Raw genomic sequence first — 22,021 nt, 5'->3', positions numbered from 1 at the left:
TACCAGCGGTGCATAAAAGTTATCAATCCTCAGTTTCTACCCGAACCTTAGGAGAGAGGACAGAGGGTGTAATAGTGCACACGGAGAAACTTTCAGAACCGCTCCTGCAAGGAGCTCAACTCGCAGTCTTCCCGGCACCAAGGAGCCTTAGACCAGGCGGCAGGTTTGCGCAGGCGCAACCACGCCCCGCAAGCCGGCCGCGGGCTCAACTCCGCGCCAAAGGCGCCTCCTCGTGCGCCTGCGCCGTGACCCAGACGCGGGGCTGGCTGGACTGTCAGCCATGGCGTGGGTACCCGCGGAGTCTGCAGTGGAAGAGTTGATGCCCCGGCTGTTGCCAGTGGAGCCCTGCGACTTGACAGAAGGTTTCGACCCCTCCATCCCCCCGAGGACGCCTCAGGAATACTTGAGGCGGGTCCAGTGAGTGATGTGGCCTGTGCGGGAGGGCGGGCGTCCTTCCTGTTCCCCGGCGGGCGCCGCACGCCCCGTCCAGCCCGCAGTGTGATGAAGCCCCGCCTTGGTTCCGTCCAGTCCCGATCGCTTGATTACACCTTTACGTGGGCGAGTTTCCATGAACTCCCTTATAATTGAACTTGAATACCCATGGCAAGATAATGTAAGAAACATGTTGGTCAGTGCCTCAGTTGTAGTTCTGAACTGTTTTTCTGATTTCATAGTGAACTGTATAGAAATTGGTAGCTTGTTTGATTCCACATGAACAAAGCCCATGTAATCACATTTCTTGCATTTATTACCTACTTGTAGGATCGAAGCGGCTCAATGTCCAGACGTTGTGGTAGCTCGGATTGACCCAAAGAAGTTGAAAAGGAAGCAAAGTGTGAATGTTTCTGTGAGTCTTTTACCCCCTACAAATTAAAAGTCCAAGGTTCTTCCTATGGTATCCAGCAGTATCTATCAGTTAAGATGTATGTAGTATTTGACAACTACTCCCTGATAAGTTAGACATTTGCTTGTATTTTTTCCTCCAAAAGGACATTGTCATTTACTGCCACAAGAAGCTCACAGTAACCCTGGTATTTGTAGAGATTTCCTCTTCATACTTAGGGGACATGGTCCAATACTAAATAAGTCTTTAAATGGGTTCTTTATGCTAACCTTTATTCTTTTTATTTTTTTAATTGTTTTAACTATATTTTTATTGATTTCAGAGAGGAAAGGAGAGGGAGAGAGAGAGAGACACATCTCATGATGAGAGAGAATCATTGATTGGCTGCCTCCTGCATTCCTAGGTAGATGCTCAAAACTATGCCAGCCAGGCAAACCTTTGTTCTTTTTAAAAATACACATTTTAGCCCTAACTGGTTTGGCTCAATGGATAGAGCATTGGCCTGCAGACCCAAGGGTCCCAGGTTTGATTCCGGTCAAGGGCATGTACCTTGGTTGCAGGCACGTACCCAGTGGGGAGTGTGCAGGAGGCAGCTGATCGATGTTTCTCTCTCATTGATGTTTCTAACTCTCTATCCCTCTCCCTTCCTCTCTGTAAAAATACACATTTTAAATTGCTCTCAGAGAGGAAGGGGAAGAGAAAGAAACATTAGTGATGTTGTGGCAGAGAGAATCATTGATGGGCTGCCTCCTGCATGCCCCCTACTGGGGATCAAGCCCGCCCTGGGGCATGTGCCTTGTTGGGGAATCAACTGTGACCTCCTGGTTCATACACTCAACCACTGAGCCACGCGGGCAGGGCATAACCTTTATTCTTAAGTAAACTTGTCCAGTTATCTTCATAATTGTTATAGTACTATTTAATTTTAGTGTAGTTTGCTGCAAATTATGTTCAAATTTTGACTGGGTGTGTTTTTGTTTTTGTTTTAAGAAAAGAAATCCGTATATCTTAACCTTTTTGTAGCTACTTGTACACTGAACATTTTCATTCATTTATCCAGCACATTTTTTACTTACCAGCTCGGTGTGCCCGGCACTGGAAATAAACAGAGGATGAGACAGAAAAGGCCCCTATACCTTATAGATTTTGCACTCTTCTGAGTAAGACAGATGGTAAATGAACAAATTAAATAATTATATATTGTGACTGCTGCATGAAGAAAATTAACATACATAATGACCAGAAAATAACAGGGAGAACTACTTTAGATAGTCACAGAAGGTCTCTTTTGAGAATGTGAATTTAATTTAAAGTCAAAGGAGAGCAGCAGTTTTAAATAGTGATAAATCCTTTTCCTTTTATGTTCTAAGTAATTCCTTTATCTGATGTTTGTAATTAGCACATTTTAATTCAGACATTCAGAGTTTCATATAAGTACTTTTTCAGTTGATGGAAGATAATGCCTTATATACCTGGCTTTAAAAAGTGACTGCATTAAGGCTTTTTAAAAAATATATATATTTTTATTGATTTCAGAGAGGAAGGGAGAGGGAGAGAGAGAGAGAAACATCAATGATGAGAGAGACTCATTGATTGCCTGCCGCCTGCACACCCCTTACTGGGGATTGAGCCTGCAACCTGGGCATGTGCCCTTCACTGGAATTGAATCCAGGACCCTTCAGTCCACAGGCCGACGCTCTATCCACAGCCAAACCGGCTAGGGCTGCATTAAGTTTTATTTCAAGACAATATGCGATCAATTGTGAATTACGTATTGTTTTAGGAAATAGAAGTAGACCTTTCAGGATAAAATGTCTTAAATTATTTGAGTATGTTCTGCCAAAACTGAAATTGTTTATTTGGGACATATCTTTTTGTTTCAGACTTATGCTATTCTAGAAAGGTAGGACTAGATTATATCTTTAGTGCTCATATCATGTAGATTTTTTAGGTATTACAACTATAAACATTCCAGATTGCTTTTATTTAAGTGACTAAATAAGGATCTTTTCCTAACATTTTGTTTTTTAAAAATAATGTTTTTATTTATTTTAGAGGGAGAGGGAGAGAGAGGAACACTGATAGGTTACATACACCCTAACCGGGGATAGAACCTACAAATTGGGCATGTGCCCTGACCAGGAATCAAACCAGCAACCTTTTGTTTCATGGGATGAAACTCAACCAACTGAGCCACATGGGCCAGGGCTCCTAACACTTTAAACTCATACATAAATAGTAAAGTGAAATGCCTATCTACTTTTTTGGCATCAGCAAAAAGTACTTTTTTTATAGTCTTAATCATTTACTGTATTATTCAGTGTTCATGTTGATTTTACTTCTCAGAGGCCTGAGGTGCTAGTTACAACACTAGCATTGATTCTAACAATTACAAACTGATCTCTAGCTTTCAGGATGCCAACCGGCTCCTCAAGGCTATTCCCCCACACTTCAGTGGCAACAGCAACAAGTGGCACAATTTTCAACTGTTCGACAGGTAGGTGTACTTTAATTATTTAATCAAATTACATCTTTCATTTATTTCTGCATTTAGACTTTAGTTCAAAAAATAAGATTTTTTTTACTCTGAACTATAAAGAAAAGAATATTTATGAATCAATAACCAAATTATTATAATCATTAGACATAATATAGTTTGAAACATATTTTTGAGGTTTTAGGATTATTAGAATGTTGTACAGCAGTTGATTTATTTTTAATCATCCTTCTCCGAAGCTCACTGTCTAACTCTTCTTCCTATAGAGTGTGAACAGACATAGAAGTCACTGGAAATCACAACAGTTGGATAGTAATGTGACCATGGTATGTAAGTTTCTCTGTTTACATTGTACAGTGTATACTTATTTGAAATAGTTCATATTTACTTCCAGTCTTTAAAGATTCATTTACTTAGTCCATATTACTTTCTTTTTTTCCCCATCTGCCCTTAATAGTAACAATTCCATTATATTAGTGGCCTTAAAAGTCTAAAATCAGTAATGCAAGTTGTTATTTTATATCCATTTTGACCCAAAGCATTTTGAAAGATTTTAGATAGGTAATTGTTAGGCCTCCACAAAGTTCTTTAATTTGTTATTGATAATCCTCACCCGAGGATATTATTTCCATTGATTTTTTTCAGTTTTTTTTATTTCAAGAAAAATGATTTTAAATATAATAATGTTACATGCAATAAACCTTAATCTTTTAAGAAAAACGATCTTAAATATAATGTTACATGAAGTAAACAATATCTTCAAAAAAAACAATTTTAAATATGATGTTACATGCAATAAACACATTATTCAAGAAAAATGATCTTACATATAATACTATCACATGCAATAAACATTAATATTTCAAGAATAAAAGAATTTTAAGTATAATAATATTGCCAAACTACTAACATAGTATGATAGCACAAAAGTTGTAGGAAATATTAAATATCTGCAAATAACAGGATTACTTCTATTATATTCTAGAATATTTTTCCCCCTCTGGCTCTATTTTTGTTCATCAGTTTATATTCCACAAATGAGTGAGATCATATGATATTTATCTTTCTCCTACTTGCTTACTTTGCTTAGCATGATGCTTTTAAAGTCTGTTTTGTCAGATATGAGTCTTGCTACTCCAGCTTTTTTTTCTTTCCATTTGCATGGAAAAATTTTTTCCGGCCCTTCACTTTCATCCTGTGTGGGTTTTTATTTGAGCACTTTATGCCATTCTCTTCTGGCCTGTAGAGTTTCTGATGAGAAATCAGGTGTCAGCCTTATGGGAACTCCTTTGCAGGTAACAGTTTTCTTTTCTCTTGCTGCCTTTAAGATTCTTTCTTTATCTTTAATTTTTGGCATTTTAATTAGGATGTGTCTAGGTTTGGGTCTGTTTGGGTTCTTCTTGTTGGGGTTCTCTGTGCCTCTTGAACTTGTGTCACTTTTCCCTTTACCAGATTAGGGAAGTTTTCTACCATTATTTCTTCAAACACTTTCTCTATTCCTTTCTCCCTTTCTGCCTCTTCTGGCACACCTACTATTCTAATATTGTTCGTTTCACATTGTCCCACAGTTCCCTTAAACTGCCCTCCTGTTTTTTAATTATTTTTTTCTTTCTGGTTTTCTTATTGAGTGATATATTCAACTCTGTCTATTGATTCACTGATTCTGCTGTGTATTTCTTCCAATGTGTTCTTTATTTGTATTATGTCATTCTTTATCTCAGACTGTTCATTTTTCATAGTTACTATGTCTTTTTTCATACTGTTGAGCATTTTTAACATCATTACTCTGAACTCTGCTTCAGAGAAATTTCTTATCTCTGCTTCATTTATCTCTTTTCTGGAGATTTCTCCAGTTCTTTCATTTGAGGGTTGTTTCTTTGTTTTCTCATTTTGGTTGTTTGGGTTTGTGACTTATGTTTTAGGTGGATCCTCTACACCTCTCAATCTGTAGTGCAGGACAGTGTTAAAGGCTGTTTCTAACTAATTGGATCAGGCAAAGACTCAAAGCCTCCAAAAATTGTCTCTATCTACAGATTAATAGGATTCCAATTTGAATTGCCCCCAGGCAATCATCCTCAGGTGTGGCGAGAGTTTTTTCAACAGAGTGGGGCAGTTGCTTCAGCCTGGAGGCTAATTGTTACTTTTTTTAAAAATATATTTTATTGATATTTTTTACAGAGAGGAAGGGAGAGGGATAGAGAGTTAGAAACATTGATCAGCTGCCTCCTGCACACTCCCTACTGGGGATGTGCCCACAACCAAGGTACATGCCCTTGACCAGAATCGAACCTGGGACCCTTGAGTCTGCAGGCTGACGCTCTATCCACTGAGCCAAACCGGTTAGGGCGCTAATTGTTACTTTTAATCTTTTGTGTATTCTCAGGTGTTTTCTAATAGGGTATGTCGACTGTCTTCCCCCAGACAAGGCAGATGTCTATGTGGGAAAGATGACCTCTGCTGTGTGAGGGAATGACTTAAGCTCCTCAGTAGATATGATATATCTGGACTACCGAATCAAAAAGGAAGTTGGGGAAGAGATAGATACATTGTTCCAGGCAATACTTTTCTTTTCTGTGAAAAGCTTTTAATTTTTACTTTGTATATTCCCCCCCTCTTTTTAAAAAAAATACGTTTTTATTGATTTCATAGAAGGGAGAGGGAGAGATAGATAGAAACATCAATGATGAGAGAGAATCATCCATAGGCTGCCTCCTGCACGCCCCATACTGGGGATCGAGCCCACACCCCAGACATGTTCCCTTACTGGGAATCGAACTGTGACCTCCTGGTTCATAGGTTGATGCTCAACCACTGAGCCACACCAGCTGGGCTTCCCCCCTTTTTAAAATCTATATTTCAATTATAGTTGACATACGATATTATATTAATTTCAGATGTATACCAGGGCAATACTTTTAACCTTTTAGGGAGTCTCATATTTTTCCTGAGAATCAAATGAAAGCTATTAATCTTCAGAGGAACAAAATGCACCTAAACACATAATTTTTCTCAGTTTTAGTTTGTTCATAGATTTCAAATTTTAGAAGCAGCTTCAAGGTAGTTCTTCCTAACATCTTTTACATGGTAACATATTGGCATAAATGGAGGTGGCCACTTGCATAATCTTTCTGAGACTACCAGCTGAAAGCTGAGATTCAATATGTGGCCTCTCCATACCAGTTGGAAGCTCTCGCTTAAAAAATAGTGAAAGAACTTACATCACTTGCCCAAGACCATTTAACTCATCAAAGATATAGCTGGGGCCTTCCTGACCCCCATGTAAATACTGTTCTGCCCTCTAGGGACACGCATGTCAGTGTCCCTGAAGGCAGGCTGCTCTGTAAATAATAAAGATGGTTTTGATTTAAATAGTTAATTATTTTTAAAAGGGTATAGCTGGGAGCCACTAAGCTTTGACTCTGAAGCCTTTCTCTATGCTGTGAGGCCTCATAGCAAAAAAGGAGGTGGGGGTAGCAGAGTGACACCAATTTGCATGTTTCTCTTTTATTGGTATAGATAATTTTTTTTAAAATGAAATGGCCTAACATAATTGATTCAATAAATTATGATCCACCAACACAGGAATATTATGTAGCAACTAGAGGCCTGGTGCATGGATTCGTGCACCGGTGGGGTCACTCAACCTGGCCTGCGCCCTCTAGCAATCCGGCCAGGCCTGCGGGGATTGGGTCGAAACCGGCAGCCTGACATCCCCTGAGGGGTATAGTAGTGCGCAAAGCGGCAGGCAGCTAGGGAGGAGCCCGAGCCCAGGCTGGGTGCCACACTACTCCCACTCATCCCAGCCCCGCTGCGCCTGCTGCCACTGCCATTCAGTAGTGCTGTCATGGAGGCAGGAGAGGCTCCTGCTACCGCAGCTGCGCTTGCCAGCCATGAGCCTGATGTCTGGCACCTGTTGGTCCGCTGAGCGGTACTCCCGCTGTGGGAGTGCACTGACCACCAGGGGGCAGCTTTTATATTGAGTGTCTGCCCCCTAGTGGTCAGTGGGCATCATAGCGACTGGTCGTTTGGTCACTTAGGCTTTTATATATATTATATATATAGATAAGAGGTTCATCATGGAAAATATAAACATGAAAATAATAAAACACTCTGGTGTCAACTATGTAAATATAAACATTTAGCCCTAGCCAGCTTGGCTCAGTGGAGAGAGCATCAGCCTGTGGACTGAAAGATCCCGGGTTTGATTCCAGGTCAGGGCACATGCCTGAGTTGTGGGCTCGATCCCCAGTAGGGAGCGTGCAAGAGGCAGCCAATCAATGATTCTCTCTCATCATTGAGGTTTCTATATCTCTCTCTCTCCCTTCCTCTAGAAATCAATAAAAATAATATTTAAAATATCCTATATAATAAAAGCCTAATATGCTAAGTATCTGACCGTTTGTTGGACTGTTCAACCAGTCGCTGTGATGCACACTGACCACCAGTGGGCAGACTCTCTGACTGGTAGGTTAGCTTGCTGCTGGGGTCCGGACTATTGAGACTGGGTGAGATTGCCTGGACACGCCTTGGTACCCTCCCTACCCAGACCCAAACGTGCACCAGTGGGGTCCCTCGGCCTGGCCTGTGGGGAACAGACCCCGACATCCCTGAGGGGTCCCAAAACTGGCTCCCCGACATCCCCCGAGGGGTCCTGGATTACGAGATGGTGCAGGCCAGGCCAAGGGACCCCACCGGTGCACGAATCCATGCACTGGGCCTCTAGTATATACATATATATAAACATTTATCCAATCATTTATTAAGCACCTACTATCCTATATAATAAAAGGGTAATATGCAAATTTACCCTAACAGCGAAACGACCAGAATGACTGCTCAACCAGTCACTGTGAGGTGCACTGAACACCTCTCGGTCCCTTTTCCTGGTCGGCAGGCTCCCATCGCCTAATGGCGAATAGGGAACCCGGGCTGGGTGGCGGTGGTGCAGGCAATGTCAGGCCAAGGCCCCCACCCCGCCAGTTGCCCCACACACTGGGGGGGCAACCAGTGGTGGGGGCTGTCAGGCTCTGATCGCCCCATGGTGAACAGGGAACCGGAGGTTGGTGGCAGCAGGGGGTGGGGCCAGCAGCTGGGGAAGATGGCCCTGATCGTAGGCCAGGCCTAGGGACTGGACCGTACCCGTGCACGAATTTTGTGCACCAGGCCTCTAGCATTTAATCAGGGTATTTAGTGCTACCTGCAGCAGAAATAATCTCTAACCTAATGGAGTAATGGAGAAAGGTGGATAACATTGTTTTAGGACAATAGGTTTTAACCTTTTAGGGGTTTCATATTCATCCTGAGAATCTAATGAAAGCTATTTGTCCTCAGGGGGGGAAATACCACACCTTTGCAAAGTAAGGTGCAAAGTGATGTATACAAATAAAGATAGTTTTATTAGGATAGTTATATTTGGCTGAGTGCTCCCCACTGGTCCTGCTTTTTCCATCTGGCACTATAAAATAAATCTATTTTTTCTTTGATTAGACAGCCCATCAAGTATGTGAGGTATATAATCATGTCTCCTTCCCTGGAAAAAACATCTTTCTTTCCTGTCACATTCTTTTTTTTTTCTTTCTAAATATGTTTTTATTGATTTTAAGAGAGAGAGAGAAATGGAGAGAGAGAGAAACATTGATGAGAGAGAGAAACATCAAGAAGCATTGATTGGCTGTCTCCTGCATGCCCCCTACTGGGAATCGATCCAAAATCCTGGTATGTTCCCTGACGGAATCAAACTGGCGCCTCTTGGTGCATGGGATGACACTCAACTAACTGGGCCACACTGGCCAGCGCTCTTGTTAGCATTCTTAATGTGTATTTTTTTTCACACCAGTTTCCATGTTTATCATCCTTTTTTGAGCATTCCCTTGCTTATTAGTGTCCATTAAAGTGTGCTCCAAAGTAAAAATGTCCCACAAATGGTATGACCATTTGGGCACTGTAGTAGTTTGCTAGAGCCCCCATAGCAAAATACCACAAACTAGATAGCTTAACCAATAGTAATTTACTTTCTCATTAGATTAGAAATCTAATATCAAGGTGTCAGTAGGTTTGGTTTCTCTCAAGGCCTCTCTCTTTGGCTTGCATATGCTGTCTTCTCATTGTATGTTCGCATAGTCTTTCCTCTGTGCACACACATCCCCAGTGTCTGGCTGTGTGTCCAAATTTCCTCTTCTTGCAAGGACAACAGTCAGATTGGATTTGGGCCCACTCTGCAATTTACCTAACTCACCTCTATAAAGGCCCTGTCTCCAAGTATAGTCACATTCTGAGGTACTGGGGATTAAGTTTTCAACATTTGAATTTGGGGAGGGACATAATTCAATCCATAACAGGTACCATATTTTTGTGTTGATGTGGTAGAACTATGGAGGAATCTTACTTCTTTTTTCACAGTTCTGTATTTTAACAATACATAGACATAAGTAAATTTATTTTTTTTTCTTTTAGCCAAAATCTGAAGATGAAGAAGGCTGGAAAAAATTTTGTCTGGGTGAAAGGTTATGTTCTGAAGGGGCTGTTGGACCAGCTAAAAATGAAAGTCCTGGAATAGATTATATACAAGTAGGTGATAAGTAGTTAAAACAACAAAGTATTCTAGTTCTAGTGCGTCTTTTTTTTTAATATATATTTTTATTGATTTCAGAGAGGAAGGGAGAGAGAAACATCAATGTTGAGAGAGAGTCATTGATCGGATGCCTCCCACATACTCTACACAGGGAATAGAACCGCAACCCAGGCATGTGCCCCATTTGGGAATTGAACTATGACCTCCTGGTTCATTGGTAGATGCTCAGCCACGGTGTCATGCCAGTGGGCCATCATCAGCAAGCTGCAGCCTAGCCCAAGTCCAGTCCACAACCTATTTTTTCCCCCTCTTCCCCCACAACCTATTTTTTATACAGCTCATGAGCTAAGAATGGTTTTTATATTTTTTAAGGGTTATAAAAAAACAACATAATATGTGACTAAGACAGTGTGTGGCCTGCAAAGCCTAAAATATTTAGTTTGGCGATTTACAGAAAATGTTTGCCAACCCCTGACTTAGTGTATTACCTCTTTAATTTAAAAATTGGTATCCCAGTTTCTGAAACAACGTACTGTGATATTTTTTAGGTTGGCTTCATATCATTAATTAGATAGGATCTTTAAAAAATTGTTAGTCATGGCTCAAAAAATAAATGACTAGTGGCAGGGAAACAGAAAAACATACGACATGATGAGGGATGTTCTAAAAATCCTTAGTAAATTGCATATTCTGGAGATGGACTGCTGAGAGTATATTTAAATTTCATAAAGCTTCATAAATTATGTGGACAACTTTTTCTTGTCCTTCAGGATTCACCTGCCCTCAAATTTGCAGATGTTTCTATGGAACCCTCTGCATACATCAGCGTTACTACTAACTCTATATTATGTTGTTCTGGTCTGTTGACTAAGTGTTCATTGTGTCCTACATGGTACCACATTGTGTTTTTCCTATTTAAAACTAATTTATCCCCAAATGGAAAAGCTCCAAAAATCACTAAAAAGATTGAGAACCCAATTAAAAACAAATAATAGTCCCATAAATCAAATAGACCTCACAGAAAGGAAATACAAATTGTTCTTATATGAGAAGATGCACAAACTCACTTTAATATAAATGTAACTTTTACTATATTGAGCTGCTATTTTTTCAGGTAATATATTGGCAAAGAAAGCTTGATATACTGTGTTGATAGGGCTGGGAAAACAGGTATTCTTATATATGTGATATGTGATGAGAGTGAAAAATAGATTCAGATCTCCAGGGTAACTAATTTGGCACTGTTTCCTATACAACTTATTCTTTTTTTTTTAAATATATTTTTATTGATTTCAGAGAGGATGGGAGAAGGAGAGAAAGAAATATCAATGCTGAGAATCTGATCGGCTGTCTCCTGCATGCCCTCACTGGGGATCAAGCATGCAACCAGAATTGAACCACAAACCCTTCAGTCTGCAGGCCAACACTCTTATCTACTGAGCTAGACTGGCTAGGGCCAACCTATTCTTTTGCATAATCCCTAATGTATGTTACATTTTAAAAATGTGTTTTAATTTAATAAAGAATTAAAATTTATTTATTTTGCTTGTTATTACAAAATACATACAAGTAACATATACCATGTGAAAGAACCACTTAAAGATGTAAAAGTTTATTGCCTGTCCTCTTTTTTTAAAAAAAAATATATATACCCAGTGTGGGGCTGCCTCTCGCACGCCCCACACTGGGAATTGGGCTCACAGCCTAGACATGTGCCCTAACCAGGAATTGAACCTTAACCTCCTGGTTCATAGGTTGATGCTCAACCACTGAGCCTGTCCTCTTAAGTTTCTCACAAGTCAATGCTATTTTCATAATCAATGCTCCCAGCATTAAGCTGCAAAGTAGAATTTAAAAAATTGAATCAGATTAGGTTTGAAAAAAGTCATTCTAATTCAAGTGCCCTTTATTCTTGAAAATATTAGCTTTAGCTGAAGATTCTTTTTTAATACTCAATGAACTATTTATTTGTGAGTTTTTTAAAATTGATTTTGAGAGAGAAAAACATTGATTGGTTTGCTTCCCGCATGTGCCCCAACCGCGGATGGAACCTGCAACCTGGGTATGTGCCTTGACTGGGAATTGAACCGGTCACCTTTTAGTGAATTGGACAACGCTCCAACCAAGTCATACCGGGCAAGGCTAGCTGAAGTTTTTTTAAAAGATTGTATCAGCCCTGACCAGTTTTCTCAGTGGTTAGAGTCTTCGCCTGTGGACAGAAGAGTTGAGGGTTCAATTCCGGTCAAGGGCACAGTCAAGGCCACGTACCCCATTTGCAGGCCCAGTCCCTGGCCCCTAGTCCCCAGCCCTTGTCAGGGCATGAGGGAGGCAACCAATTGATGTGTCTCTGACATCAGTGTTTCTTTCTGTCTCTCCCCTTCCCTTCCATACCCTCTAAAAAATCAGTGGAAAAAAGTATCCTCAGATGAGGATTAACCAAAAAAAAGTTTGTATCACATATTTATGTTATAGTATTAATAATATCAGTATCTTTTTTAAGATTTTCATACTTTAACATTTTAATTATGGAAATCATTTTTAAATTTACATATTCAGATTTCAAGACATCATTTGGGGCGGGGCATTACCAATGTAATACTTCATGGAACATTTTATTGTAATAGGCAGTAAAGGAATTGTGTTTTATAGCCATTTTTTTGTTTCTAAATAATAGTGTGATGAAAAATTCACCAGTTTGAAAAAAAATTAAATCCCTCTTTATAATACTATTTAGTAAATTTCAATCTCATTTTTCTTTCAGATTGGTTTTCCTCCCTTGCTTAGTATTGTTAGCAGAATGAATCAGGTAAAGTCTATCTAATAAGGATATATGCATTCTTTTGTTTGTGATGTGTGTGAAAGTATTTGAATACATTTACTGAATATTTATGCAAAATCCTGCCCTAAACTCTTGTGTGTGTGTGTTTTCTAAATTCTTTAACATTTCTTATTTAATCCTTAATGCCACCCTATGTAGGGAGTTATTATTAATACGTATCCCCTTTTTAGAGAAGAGGAAACAAAATTAACGGTTAAGTAACTTGCAGGTATTTTTTTCAGCAAGTTTTAATGGCAGCACTGGTATTCAATATCAGAGTGATCTAATTCTAGAACTGACACTCTTAATCATGGTGCTAAACTATTTAATTGTGTATATTTCAGTTGTTAGTCTTAGATTCTGGGGTTTAAAATAAATACTAAGGTTAGAGTGCTATTTCTAATTTCAGATAGCCTGTGTATTCTATTACAAATAAAATACAGTTGACCCTTGAATAGCACTGGGGTTAGGAACACTGACCCACTGCAGTTGAAAATCCACATATAACTTTTTTTTTTTAAATATATTTTATTGATTTTTTACAGAGAGGAAGGGAGAGAGATAGAGAGTTAGAAACATCGATGAGAGAGAAACATCGATCAGCTGCCTCCTGCACATCTCCTACTGGGGATGTGCCCGCAACCCAGGTACATGCCCTTGACCGGAATCGAACCTGGGACCTTTCAGTCCACAGACCGACGCTCTATCCACTGAGCCAAACCGTTTTCGGCCCACATATAACTTTTGACTCCCCCAAAACTTAACCACTACATACATTTCTTGGGTAAAATGGAGAAAGATGGATTTTGTTTCTTCAGACTTTTAGGACTAGTTACTCTCCATTTAAAGACCACCAAAAGAGTTTGTTTTGTCTTAACATAACATTGGATATCCTTTAAGAGGAAATTTTTATACTTGGTCTTAATTTTACTGGCTGACAGTTTCACTTAATTGATCATTTGCATTAAGATACCATAGTGGTCACACTAAATTCCATCAGAATGTTTTTAAGTGTCTAACTAAAAATAAGCCAGATAATATTTTTAACAATTCGATACATTCTGTCTGTATAGTTTTAAAGCAGATCTTTCTCTAGCTAACTTTCTGTTCCGATTTGTACAATGTTTCAATGAAAATAAATAAAAGTATTTATGCAAAGAGCACATTTTTTTAAGAGCACATGGAATTTTTGAAGTAGTAATAAACTAAATTAGTTTTTACAAACTAAATACTAGGATTTAAACCAAGGTATTGATACTTGAAAGTGTGTAAGAATATTTATCTTAAAAGCCTCTTCTCACTGAGTGAGCCATCTAATCAAATTACTACAGAAAGCCACAGTTTTCTCTCAAAGTCTAAAGACTGAGGTCACTTTAAATATCAGAGTTGCTGTCTAACTAACTGAATGAAACACATTTTGAACTTGTCAATGTTTTACTACTAATGCAATTCTTCCACCTCCTCCGCCCTTTTTTTAGGCAACGGTAACCAGTGTCTTGGAATATCTGAGTAATTGGTTTGGAGAAAGAGACTTTACTCCAGAATTGGTAGTGTTACATCTTTTCATTTTCATAATTCAGACAAAATTATATACTCCACAGTATTTATAGATATGTACGTATTATATATTTTTTTTTTTACCTCTGTATAATGCAAGCTATGTTTGTTTGCAGTGAAACAAGAAACTTACACTAGAATATAAATCAACATACTACTTTCTTCAGTGAGAAAGTCTTGCTTTTTGGGGGGAAAATGTCCACTGAGCAGTTGATTTTTATCCTGGGACAGACTGCTTATCGCATTGCAGACCAGTAACGAACTAGCAACCAATCTGCAGACCCCATTTTGAGTGGTACTGGCTTAAAGAAGTTTGAAATGCATTTTCTAAAATCTCATTGAAATTAACTCACAAAAGCATATCAGAAATAACAACAATAGCACTTTGTGCCAGATATTGTTCTAAGGACTTTGTATGTAATAACTCCTTGAATCCTCTAATAACCTATCACTATTATTATTTCCATTTAATAGATAGGAAACTAGAGAACATAGGGATCAGTAACTCGCTTAAGGCCATACAGGTTATACCTGGCAGAACTGAGATTATGCCTAGGCAACCTGACTATATACTCTTAGCAACTATGCTACACTGCCCCTCTATTTTATTGCTTCATATTCAGAGCTCTTTTTTCTTTTAACCTTCACTAAATCTGAAAAATACAGTTTACAAAATGATAGATTGAACCACCATATGGAATTTCCTTCAATATAATTTTTTTAACCTTCAAAATTGGGTAAATTTGGTGGACATTATATAAATTATCTACTTAATCCCCTAATAAGTTTTATCATCTGAAGATAGATTTAATTTTTAGAAACAAATATTTTTCACAGTTGAGGATACCAGCAAAAAAGTATATCTGAGCCCGGCTGATGTGGCTCAGTGGTGGAGCTTCAACTCATGAACCAGTCCTGGTCAGGGCACATGCCTGGGTGACCATCTTGATCCCCAGTGGGGAGTGTGCAGGAAGCAAGCAATTATTTCCCTATCATCAGTGTTTCCATCTCTGTATCCCTCTCCCTTCCTCTCGAAAAAGAAAAAGAAAAAAAAGTCATATTTAAAAAGTATATTTGAGGCTCCAAAGCTTCTTGTCAAAGCAGAAGATACAATCTCTGCCCTCCAGAAGCTTATAGTCTGCAGGAGAAACGATAAACCAGCGTTGCAGTACCATGTGTAAGTTTCCAGGCTGCCATTCAGCCAGTGAAAGTGGCTTAGAAAAGTCTCTTCCATAAGTATAATGGCCATATTCTTTTTGTTTTGTCTTTGTTAATCCTCACTAGAGGATATTTTCCATTGTTTTTCAGAGAGAGCAGAAGGGAGAGAGAAGGGGGGAGAGAGAGAAACATCGATGTGAGAGAGACACATTGACTGGTTTTCTCCCACACATGCTCCAACCAGGGGCAGAGAGTGAACCTGAAACCCATGTATGAGCCCTTGCCCTTGACTGGGAATGAAACCTGAGCCCCTTCAGTGCACAGGCCGATGCTCTGACCACTGAGCATACTGGCAAGGTCATGACCATATTCTTTATCACTAGATTTTTCATTTTAAGTTTTTATATTTCTTTTTCTTTATTTTTCTTTCTTTATTATTTTTTTGTTAATCCTCACCTAGGATATGTTTTCCATTGATTTTTAGAGAGTGGAAGGGAAGGAGGATGGGAGGAATGAAGAAAGAGAGAGAGAGACTGGTTGCCTCCTGCATGTACTCCAAGTGGGGCTGGGGAATAAACCTGCAGCCGAGGTACATGCCCTTGACTGGAAATCAAACCCATGACCCTTTGGTGCCCAGGTCAACGCCCTAACCACTAAGAAACACCGGCTTGGGCTATTTCCTTTCTTTTAAATCTCTACTATATAACATGTACTTTTTAAAGGAAAAAATATTCATGTTTAGAATCAGTTTCTGATTCAGTGGTCCTAGGTGTCTTTTACATAGTTATAATTAATGTGTGTGTATGTATACATATGTGTGTATATATTATATGTGTGTGTTTTTATAGCTGCATTTCAGATATGTATTTCTGTATGATAATGTAATTCACATAAGCACCATTGTCTTAATATCTCATAATCTACATTGATTCATTATTGGCCATTTGGATTCTTCCTTATATTTTGCAGTCATGGCTAAAATATAAATGTATAGTAATTTCTTAGGCTATTTTTGAATCCAGTCTTTGTTACATTCCACCAGATTACTTTCCAAAAGAAATGAATGAGTTTATAATGCATCAGTTATGGGTGCTTAAAATTAGTTCTCTTCCCTGCAACCTTAGTTTAAGTTGAACCATATGAAATAACCATTTTTTTAGAAGTTAAAAACCTTTGATTATCAATAATTCCATATGATGGTTCAATCTGTCATTTTGTAATCTGTGTTTTTCAAATTTGGTGAGTTTATAGTAGTACTTTAGAGTCTATGTAATTTACATTTCTTTCAATACCTGTGAAACAGGATGTTTTTTCCATGCACTGGTATATTAGCTATCCTTTGCTCATATTCTTAAGCTACTTTTTCATTGAAATCTAGATATTGAACTTTAAATCTAGATATTGAACTTTAAATTTTATACCGTTTCCTTCTGTCTGATAATGACCTCTTGTTTGTATTACTTATCTGTTTTCCTTCTCTTCCTTTAATATTTATTTTTTAACTTTGTTGTAAGATTTTAAAAAATATTTTTATTGATATTTTAGAGAGAGAAAGGGAGAGGGGGAGAGAGAGAAACATCCATGCCAGAGCGAAACATCGATGGGCTGCCCCCTGCACATCCCCAACCGGGGATCAAGCCCCCAACATGGGCCGGAATCAAACCCGTAACCTTTCCGTGCGTGGGACGACACCCAACCAACTGAGCCACACCAGCCAGGGCTGTTGTAAGATTTTTTAAAAAACTTATAAAGATTACTAGGGGGTGATAAGTTTGGCTTCTTCTGTTAATTAGTGAAAGCATATTACCAAAAAGTGTGGCTATATTTGCCAGAGAAACCATTAAAGTATTTTTGAGCCATTGACAAATGATTTACTAAATTTTAATCAGATTAATCTTTTGAGTCTTATTTTGAGTATATGTCTCTTAAATCAACAGTGTTCAGTTCCCCTATCCAAATAACCATATCATCAGAACTCTAGTATTGAGAATATCAGTATTTAAAGTAAAAACCAGCATATATACTAGCAAAAGGGAAAAGGAACCTTTCTAAAACTTCTTTACTTGGTATTACTTGGTATTGACTTGTCTTAATAGTTTTTTAGAAATGTAGCCTTATTTTTTTAATATATTTTTATTGATTTCAGAGAAAGGGAGAAAGAGATAGAAACATCAATGATGAAAGAGAATCATTGATCGGCTGCCTCCTGCACACCCCGTACTGGGAATCGAGCCCGCAACCGGGCATGTGCCCTTGACCAGAATCGAACCCGGGATCCTTCTGTCCACCAGCTGACGCTCTATCCACTGAGCCAAACCAGCTAGGGCATGAAACTTTATTTTTTAAAGCTGTGTGTTTTCATAGGAAAAGGTGAACATTTTTATTTATTTATTTTGTTAACCCTCACCCAAGGATATTTTTTCCATTGATTTTTAGAGAGAGTGGAAGAGAAGGGGAGAGACAGAGAGACAGAAACATCGATGTGAGAGAGACACATTGATTGTTTGCCTCCTGCACGTGCCTGACCGGGACTAGGGATGGAGCCTGTAACTGAGGTATGTGCCCTTGACTGGAATCGAATCAGAGACCCTTCAACCTTCTGGCCAACACTAACCATGGAGCCAAACCAACTAGGGAGAAAGGTGGACATTTTCAAAAGTAGCAGAAAGTTTATCTAGATGGTGGGATTTCAGGTTCATTTTTTCTTTGTGCATTTTGTATTCTTTAGTTTTTCTGCATTTAGTATTATCTTTTTTAATTAAAAAGAAAAACCCATTTTAAAATGGGATGGGAATAAATTTAGCTTGCATGGCATTTATAGAAGTATCAAAACATTACTTCATCTAGAATATAGTTCCTTTGTATAGACCCAGGGGACAAAGTTATAAAATTACAATATGAGCGGACCAAAGGGTCTCAGGTTTGGTTCCTGATCAAGGGCATGGAGTACCTTGGTTGCAGGTTCAATCCCTGGTTCTGGTCAGGTGGCCCTGGTCAGGGCACATGTGGGAAGCAACCAACTGATGTGTCTCTCTCACATCGATGTCTTTCTCTCTCTCCTACTCCCCCCTCCCTTCCACTCTCTCTGAAAATCAATGGAAAAAATATACTCCCTCCTTGGGTGAGCATGAAGAAAATAATAAAATAAAGTGCATTTCTGCAGGCAAAAAAAATTATAATATGATTTGTATACCTGTCTATAGAAGGCAAAGGAAAAATGTATCTTAATTTTTCAAGGATTTATACACATCTTAATGCAGTTTTCTACCTATGATTTGGGACTATAATTGTAATAAGAATCTCTGAAATCAACTCTTCGGGGGGTAAGAATATTTTGAAGTATCTAATGTTCTGTGTCTAAAGTTAGAAGATACAAAAGCTATCACCTGGCTAGCTAGATGACCCTTTGTTAGTTATATCCAAACATTATACAGTTAAATGTTCTGTTAAATGTATGAAATTATTCATAGCAAATAACCAGATACAACTTTGAACATTTTAAAAATTAGTTAAAACATGATGATGCAATATTTCCCTACTTACTATTTTTTAAAACTCTATTTAGGGAAGATGGCTTTATGCTTTATTGGCTTGTCTTGAAAAACCTTTGTTACCCGAGGCTCATTCACTGATTCGGCAACTTGCAAGAAGATGCTCTGAAGTGAGGCTCTTAGTGGTAAGTTGCAATATGGTGATAAAAGATTCCAATGAAATAAGAAAACATGGAATATTTTATCAGTCAGGATTAGATTTGGTCACATAATAGAAAAGCCTCCAAAAAACAGAACTGTTTCTTCGATAAAGAAAGGCTGAAAGTAGGCTGATCACATTTAGGATGGCAGTAACCCAGGCCTTTGAGTTCTGCCATGTGTGGCTTTCATCCTCAGCTCACCTCAAGATCCAGATGGCTGCTGGAGCCTTGGCCACTGTAAGTTCATTATAAGCAGTTGGAAAGAAAAGAAGGCCATCATCCTCTTTAAGAGACTTCCCAGAGGTTCCACAGCACATCTGGCTGTGTAGCTCATTGGCCAGAATTTAGTCACATGGCCATAAGAAAATGGGAAATGTTTACTTTTAGCTGGGTGGCAGTGTGCCTGGCTGAAAATGAACTTCATAGTAAGGGGACATAAGAAACTGGTGTAGTCACCTAGCAATCTCTAGCCCAATGATTGATTTGAATTTCTCCCGTCAGTCCCTTCCTCTAATTCACGTGTAGCATTACAATAAAAATTGAAGCCCGATTAAACCCACTTTTGATTTTTTTCATTCTTCCTTCCCCTCCACAAAATATAGACTTGACTATTCCAAAGTTCTTTCATTAGACTATTGTGATGTGGCTCAAATGAAATTAATGGCCTGTACTCCAAGCAAATTCTCGCTATTCACCAACTACTATTCCCCATGCTTTGTTCCTAGACTTTATTCCCTCTGCAGAAGAGCCTTTCACTCTCTTCCAGTCGGCATCTAAGTACCATTTTTCTCACAACCGGGCTTATATTCTACCATTTTCTGTGATACATTTCCTGATCCCAACAACGAAAAAAAATTTCTCCATCTTCTGTTTTTTCATTAAACTTTGTATCTTTTCTATGGCACTTTACACATTTTCCCTTTCACTAAAGTTATTTTGTGGATATTTCATCTTCTGTGCTACTAGCAGTTAATGTGTCTATTCACTTTGCCCCAGATGGTGCTTGGTACATGGAAGAATTGAGTACAGTAACATCATGGACGTGTGTCCCAAGTTTGAATTAATATATGACATGTCTGTTATAACATTACTCAATAGGTTATTGTGACTGTTCCTTGAAATGTATAAAAATAAATTTCATATTCTGTAAGATTACTTTCCATGTATCTTAGGTCTGTCATTTTAACAAATACTTGAAGTGAACTTTTTAAAATGTATAGTTCAGGAACTACTTCCATCATAATTGAGAGCCCTGATCTAGAATATTTACTAGTATGTCTTAATGCTGGAAGCCAGAATTTTCACTCCTTCTCAATTGTAAGTTCTCTAAAATATTTTACATACTTTTTCATTACTGTCCAGTTAAGACATAGGCTTTTTTGTTGCACTACTTGGAACTAGGAAAGATGTTCTCCAAAGTTATTCGCAGAGCCCTTAATTCTTTCTTCTGTTCCCTGTTAAGTATATTTCTTTAAAAGATGATCTTAGGTATTTCTTGAGGGATCATTAAATCTACAGTTTGGTCCTTTTTCTTTGACGTTTCCTATTTCCATGTGATTGTTACTGTCATCTAATAAAATTTTCATATTTTGCAACAAAAGGAAATTTGTTTCAAAGATATTAGGGGGGAACAGACTATTTTGAGTTCTACCACATGTGGCTTCTTCTCTTTCTTTTTTTTTTAGAACAGCAAAGATGACGAGAGAGTTCCTGCTTTGAATTTATTAATCTGCTTGGTTAGCAGGTAAGTAATATTTGGCTTCTTGCTTTGTATTAGTATTTTATTAATGGTGGTAGAGTTTTATTTATATTTTATAAGTAGAGGAAATTGAGGTGTAAGAAAACATAATATTATATGTATCACAATTTTTTTTCTATAAAAAATGCTTCAGTGAAGATCCTTATACATACAGCTCCATTATTTCCTGAGGTTAAATTCCTAGAAATAAGTAAAGGGCATGTACAGGCATACACTGCCTAATATGGTGACATATTCTGAGAAGTGACCCATTGGTTGGTTGCCTCCCACCTGCGCCCAACCAGGACCAAGGAATGAGGAATGAACCACAGTTGAGGTATGTGCCTTTGACTGGGAGTTGACCCATTCTAACTCCGGAGCAACTGGCCAGGGCTGCAGTTGTATCTTTTAAATTACCTGTGTCATTTGTTCATTTTCTGTTGGGACATATTTTTATTTAATTTGATTTCATTACTTACATTAAAATTCCACTTAGAATTTATTTGAAAACTGTTTCATATCCTAAATTCTTGTGTCTGTTTATTTCTTTCCTTTTCTTTTTAATATATTTTTATTGATTTCAGAGAGGAAGGAAGAGGGAGAGAGAGATATAGAAACATCAATGATGAGAGAGAATCATTGATTGGCTGCCTCATGCACACCCCCTACTGGGGATTGAGCCCACAACCCATGCATGTGCCCTTGACCCGAATCAAACCTGGGACCCTTCAGTCCACAGGCCAATACTCTGTCCACTGAGCCAAACCAGCTAGGGCTATTTCTTTTTTTTTAAATGTATTTTTTTATTGTTAATAGTATTACCGTTATCTCCCATTTTCCCCTACTTTCCCCCCTCCTCCCAGCCTTTACTCAACCTCCAGGTCTTTACTATCCTATTGCCCATGTCCATGGACATTCTTAGTGCTGCCGCGGAGGTAGGAGAGGCTCCTGCCACCACCACCGCTGGCCAGTCATGAGCCAGCTTCTGGCTGAGTGGCACTACCCATATGGAAGTGCACTGACCACGAGAGGGCAGCTTCTGCATTGAGCGTCTGCCCCCTGGTGGCCAGTGCGGTCATTCTGCCATTCAGTCAATGCATATTAGCCCCTTTTAATAAAATTTGTGCACTCAGTGTGTCACATCTGC

General features: G+C 38.6%; 1 protein-coding gene across 4 annotated transcripts in view; it reads left to right on the top strand.

The window, feature by feature from the left end:
• Positions 1 to 200: 200 nt before the first annotated feature.
• The window catches only part of GEMIN2 (gem nuclear organelle associated protein 2), a 50,159-nt gene continuing 28,338 nt past the window's right edge, over positions 201 to 22,021 (top strand). For all 4 annotated transcript variants that reach the window (XR_001512847.1, XR_001512846.1, XM_015560041.1 and 1 more), the window contains exons 1-9: positions 201 to 417; positions 763 to 847; positions 3,252 to 3,341; positions 3,608 to 3,667; positions 9,795 to 9,908; positions 12,674 to 12,718; positions 14,209 to 14,277; positions 19,011 to 19,121; positions 20,822 to 20,880. Coding sequence is in view for 2 of the 4 variants with exons in the window: in XM_015560041.1 (XP_015415527.1) it covers positions 281 to 417; positions 763 to 847; positions 3,252 to 3,341; positions 3,608 to 3,667; positions 9,795 to 9,908; positions 12,674 to 12,718; positions 14,209 to 14,277; positions 19,011 to 19,121; positions 20,822 to 20,880 (770 nt within the window). In the remaining 2 variants the exon portion in view is untranslated. The remainder of the gene's footprint in view (positions 418 to 762; positions 848 to 3,251; positions 3,342 to 3,607; positions 3,668 to 9,794; positions 9,909 to 12,673; positions 12,719 to 14,208; positions 14,278 to 19,010; positions 19,122 to 20,821; positions 20,881 to 22,021) is intronic.

The sequence above is a fragment of the Myotis davidii genome, unplaced genomic scaffold, assembly GCF_000327345.1.
Source record: "Myotis davidii unplaced genomic scaffold, ASM32734v1 scaffold273, whole genome shotgun sequence".
Lineage (NCBI taxonomy): Eukaryota > Metazoa > Chordata > Mammalia > Chiroptera > Vespertilionidae > Myotis > Myotis davidii.
The sequence above is the reverse complement of the archived record's forward strand: the minus strand, read 5'-3'. Positions and strand labels throughout refer to the sequence as shown.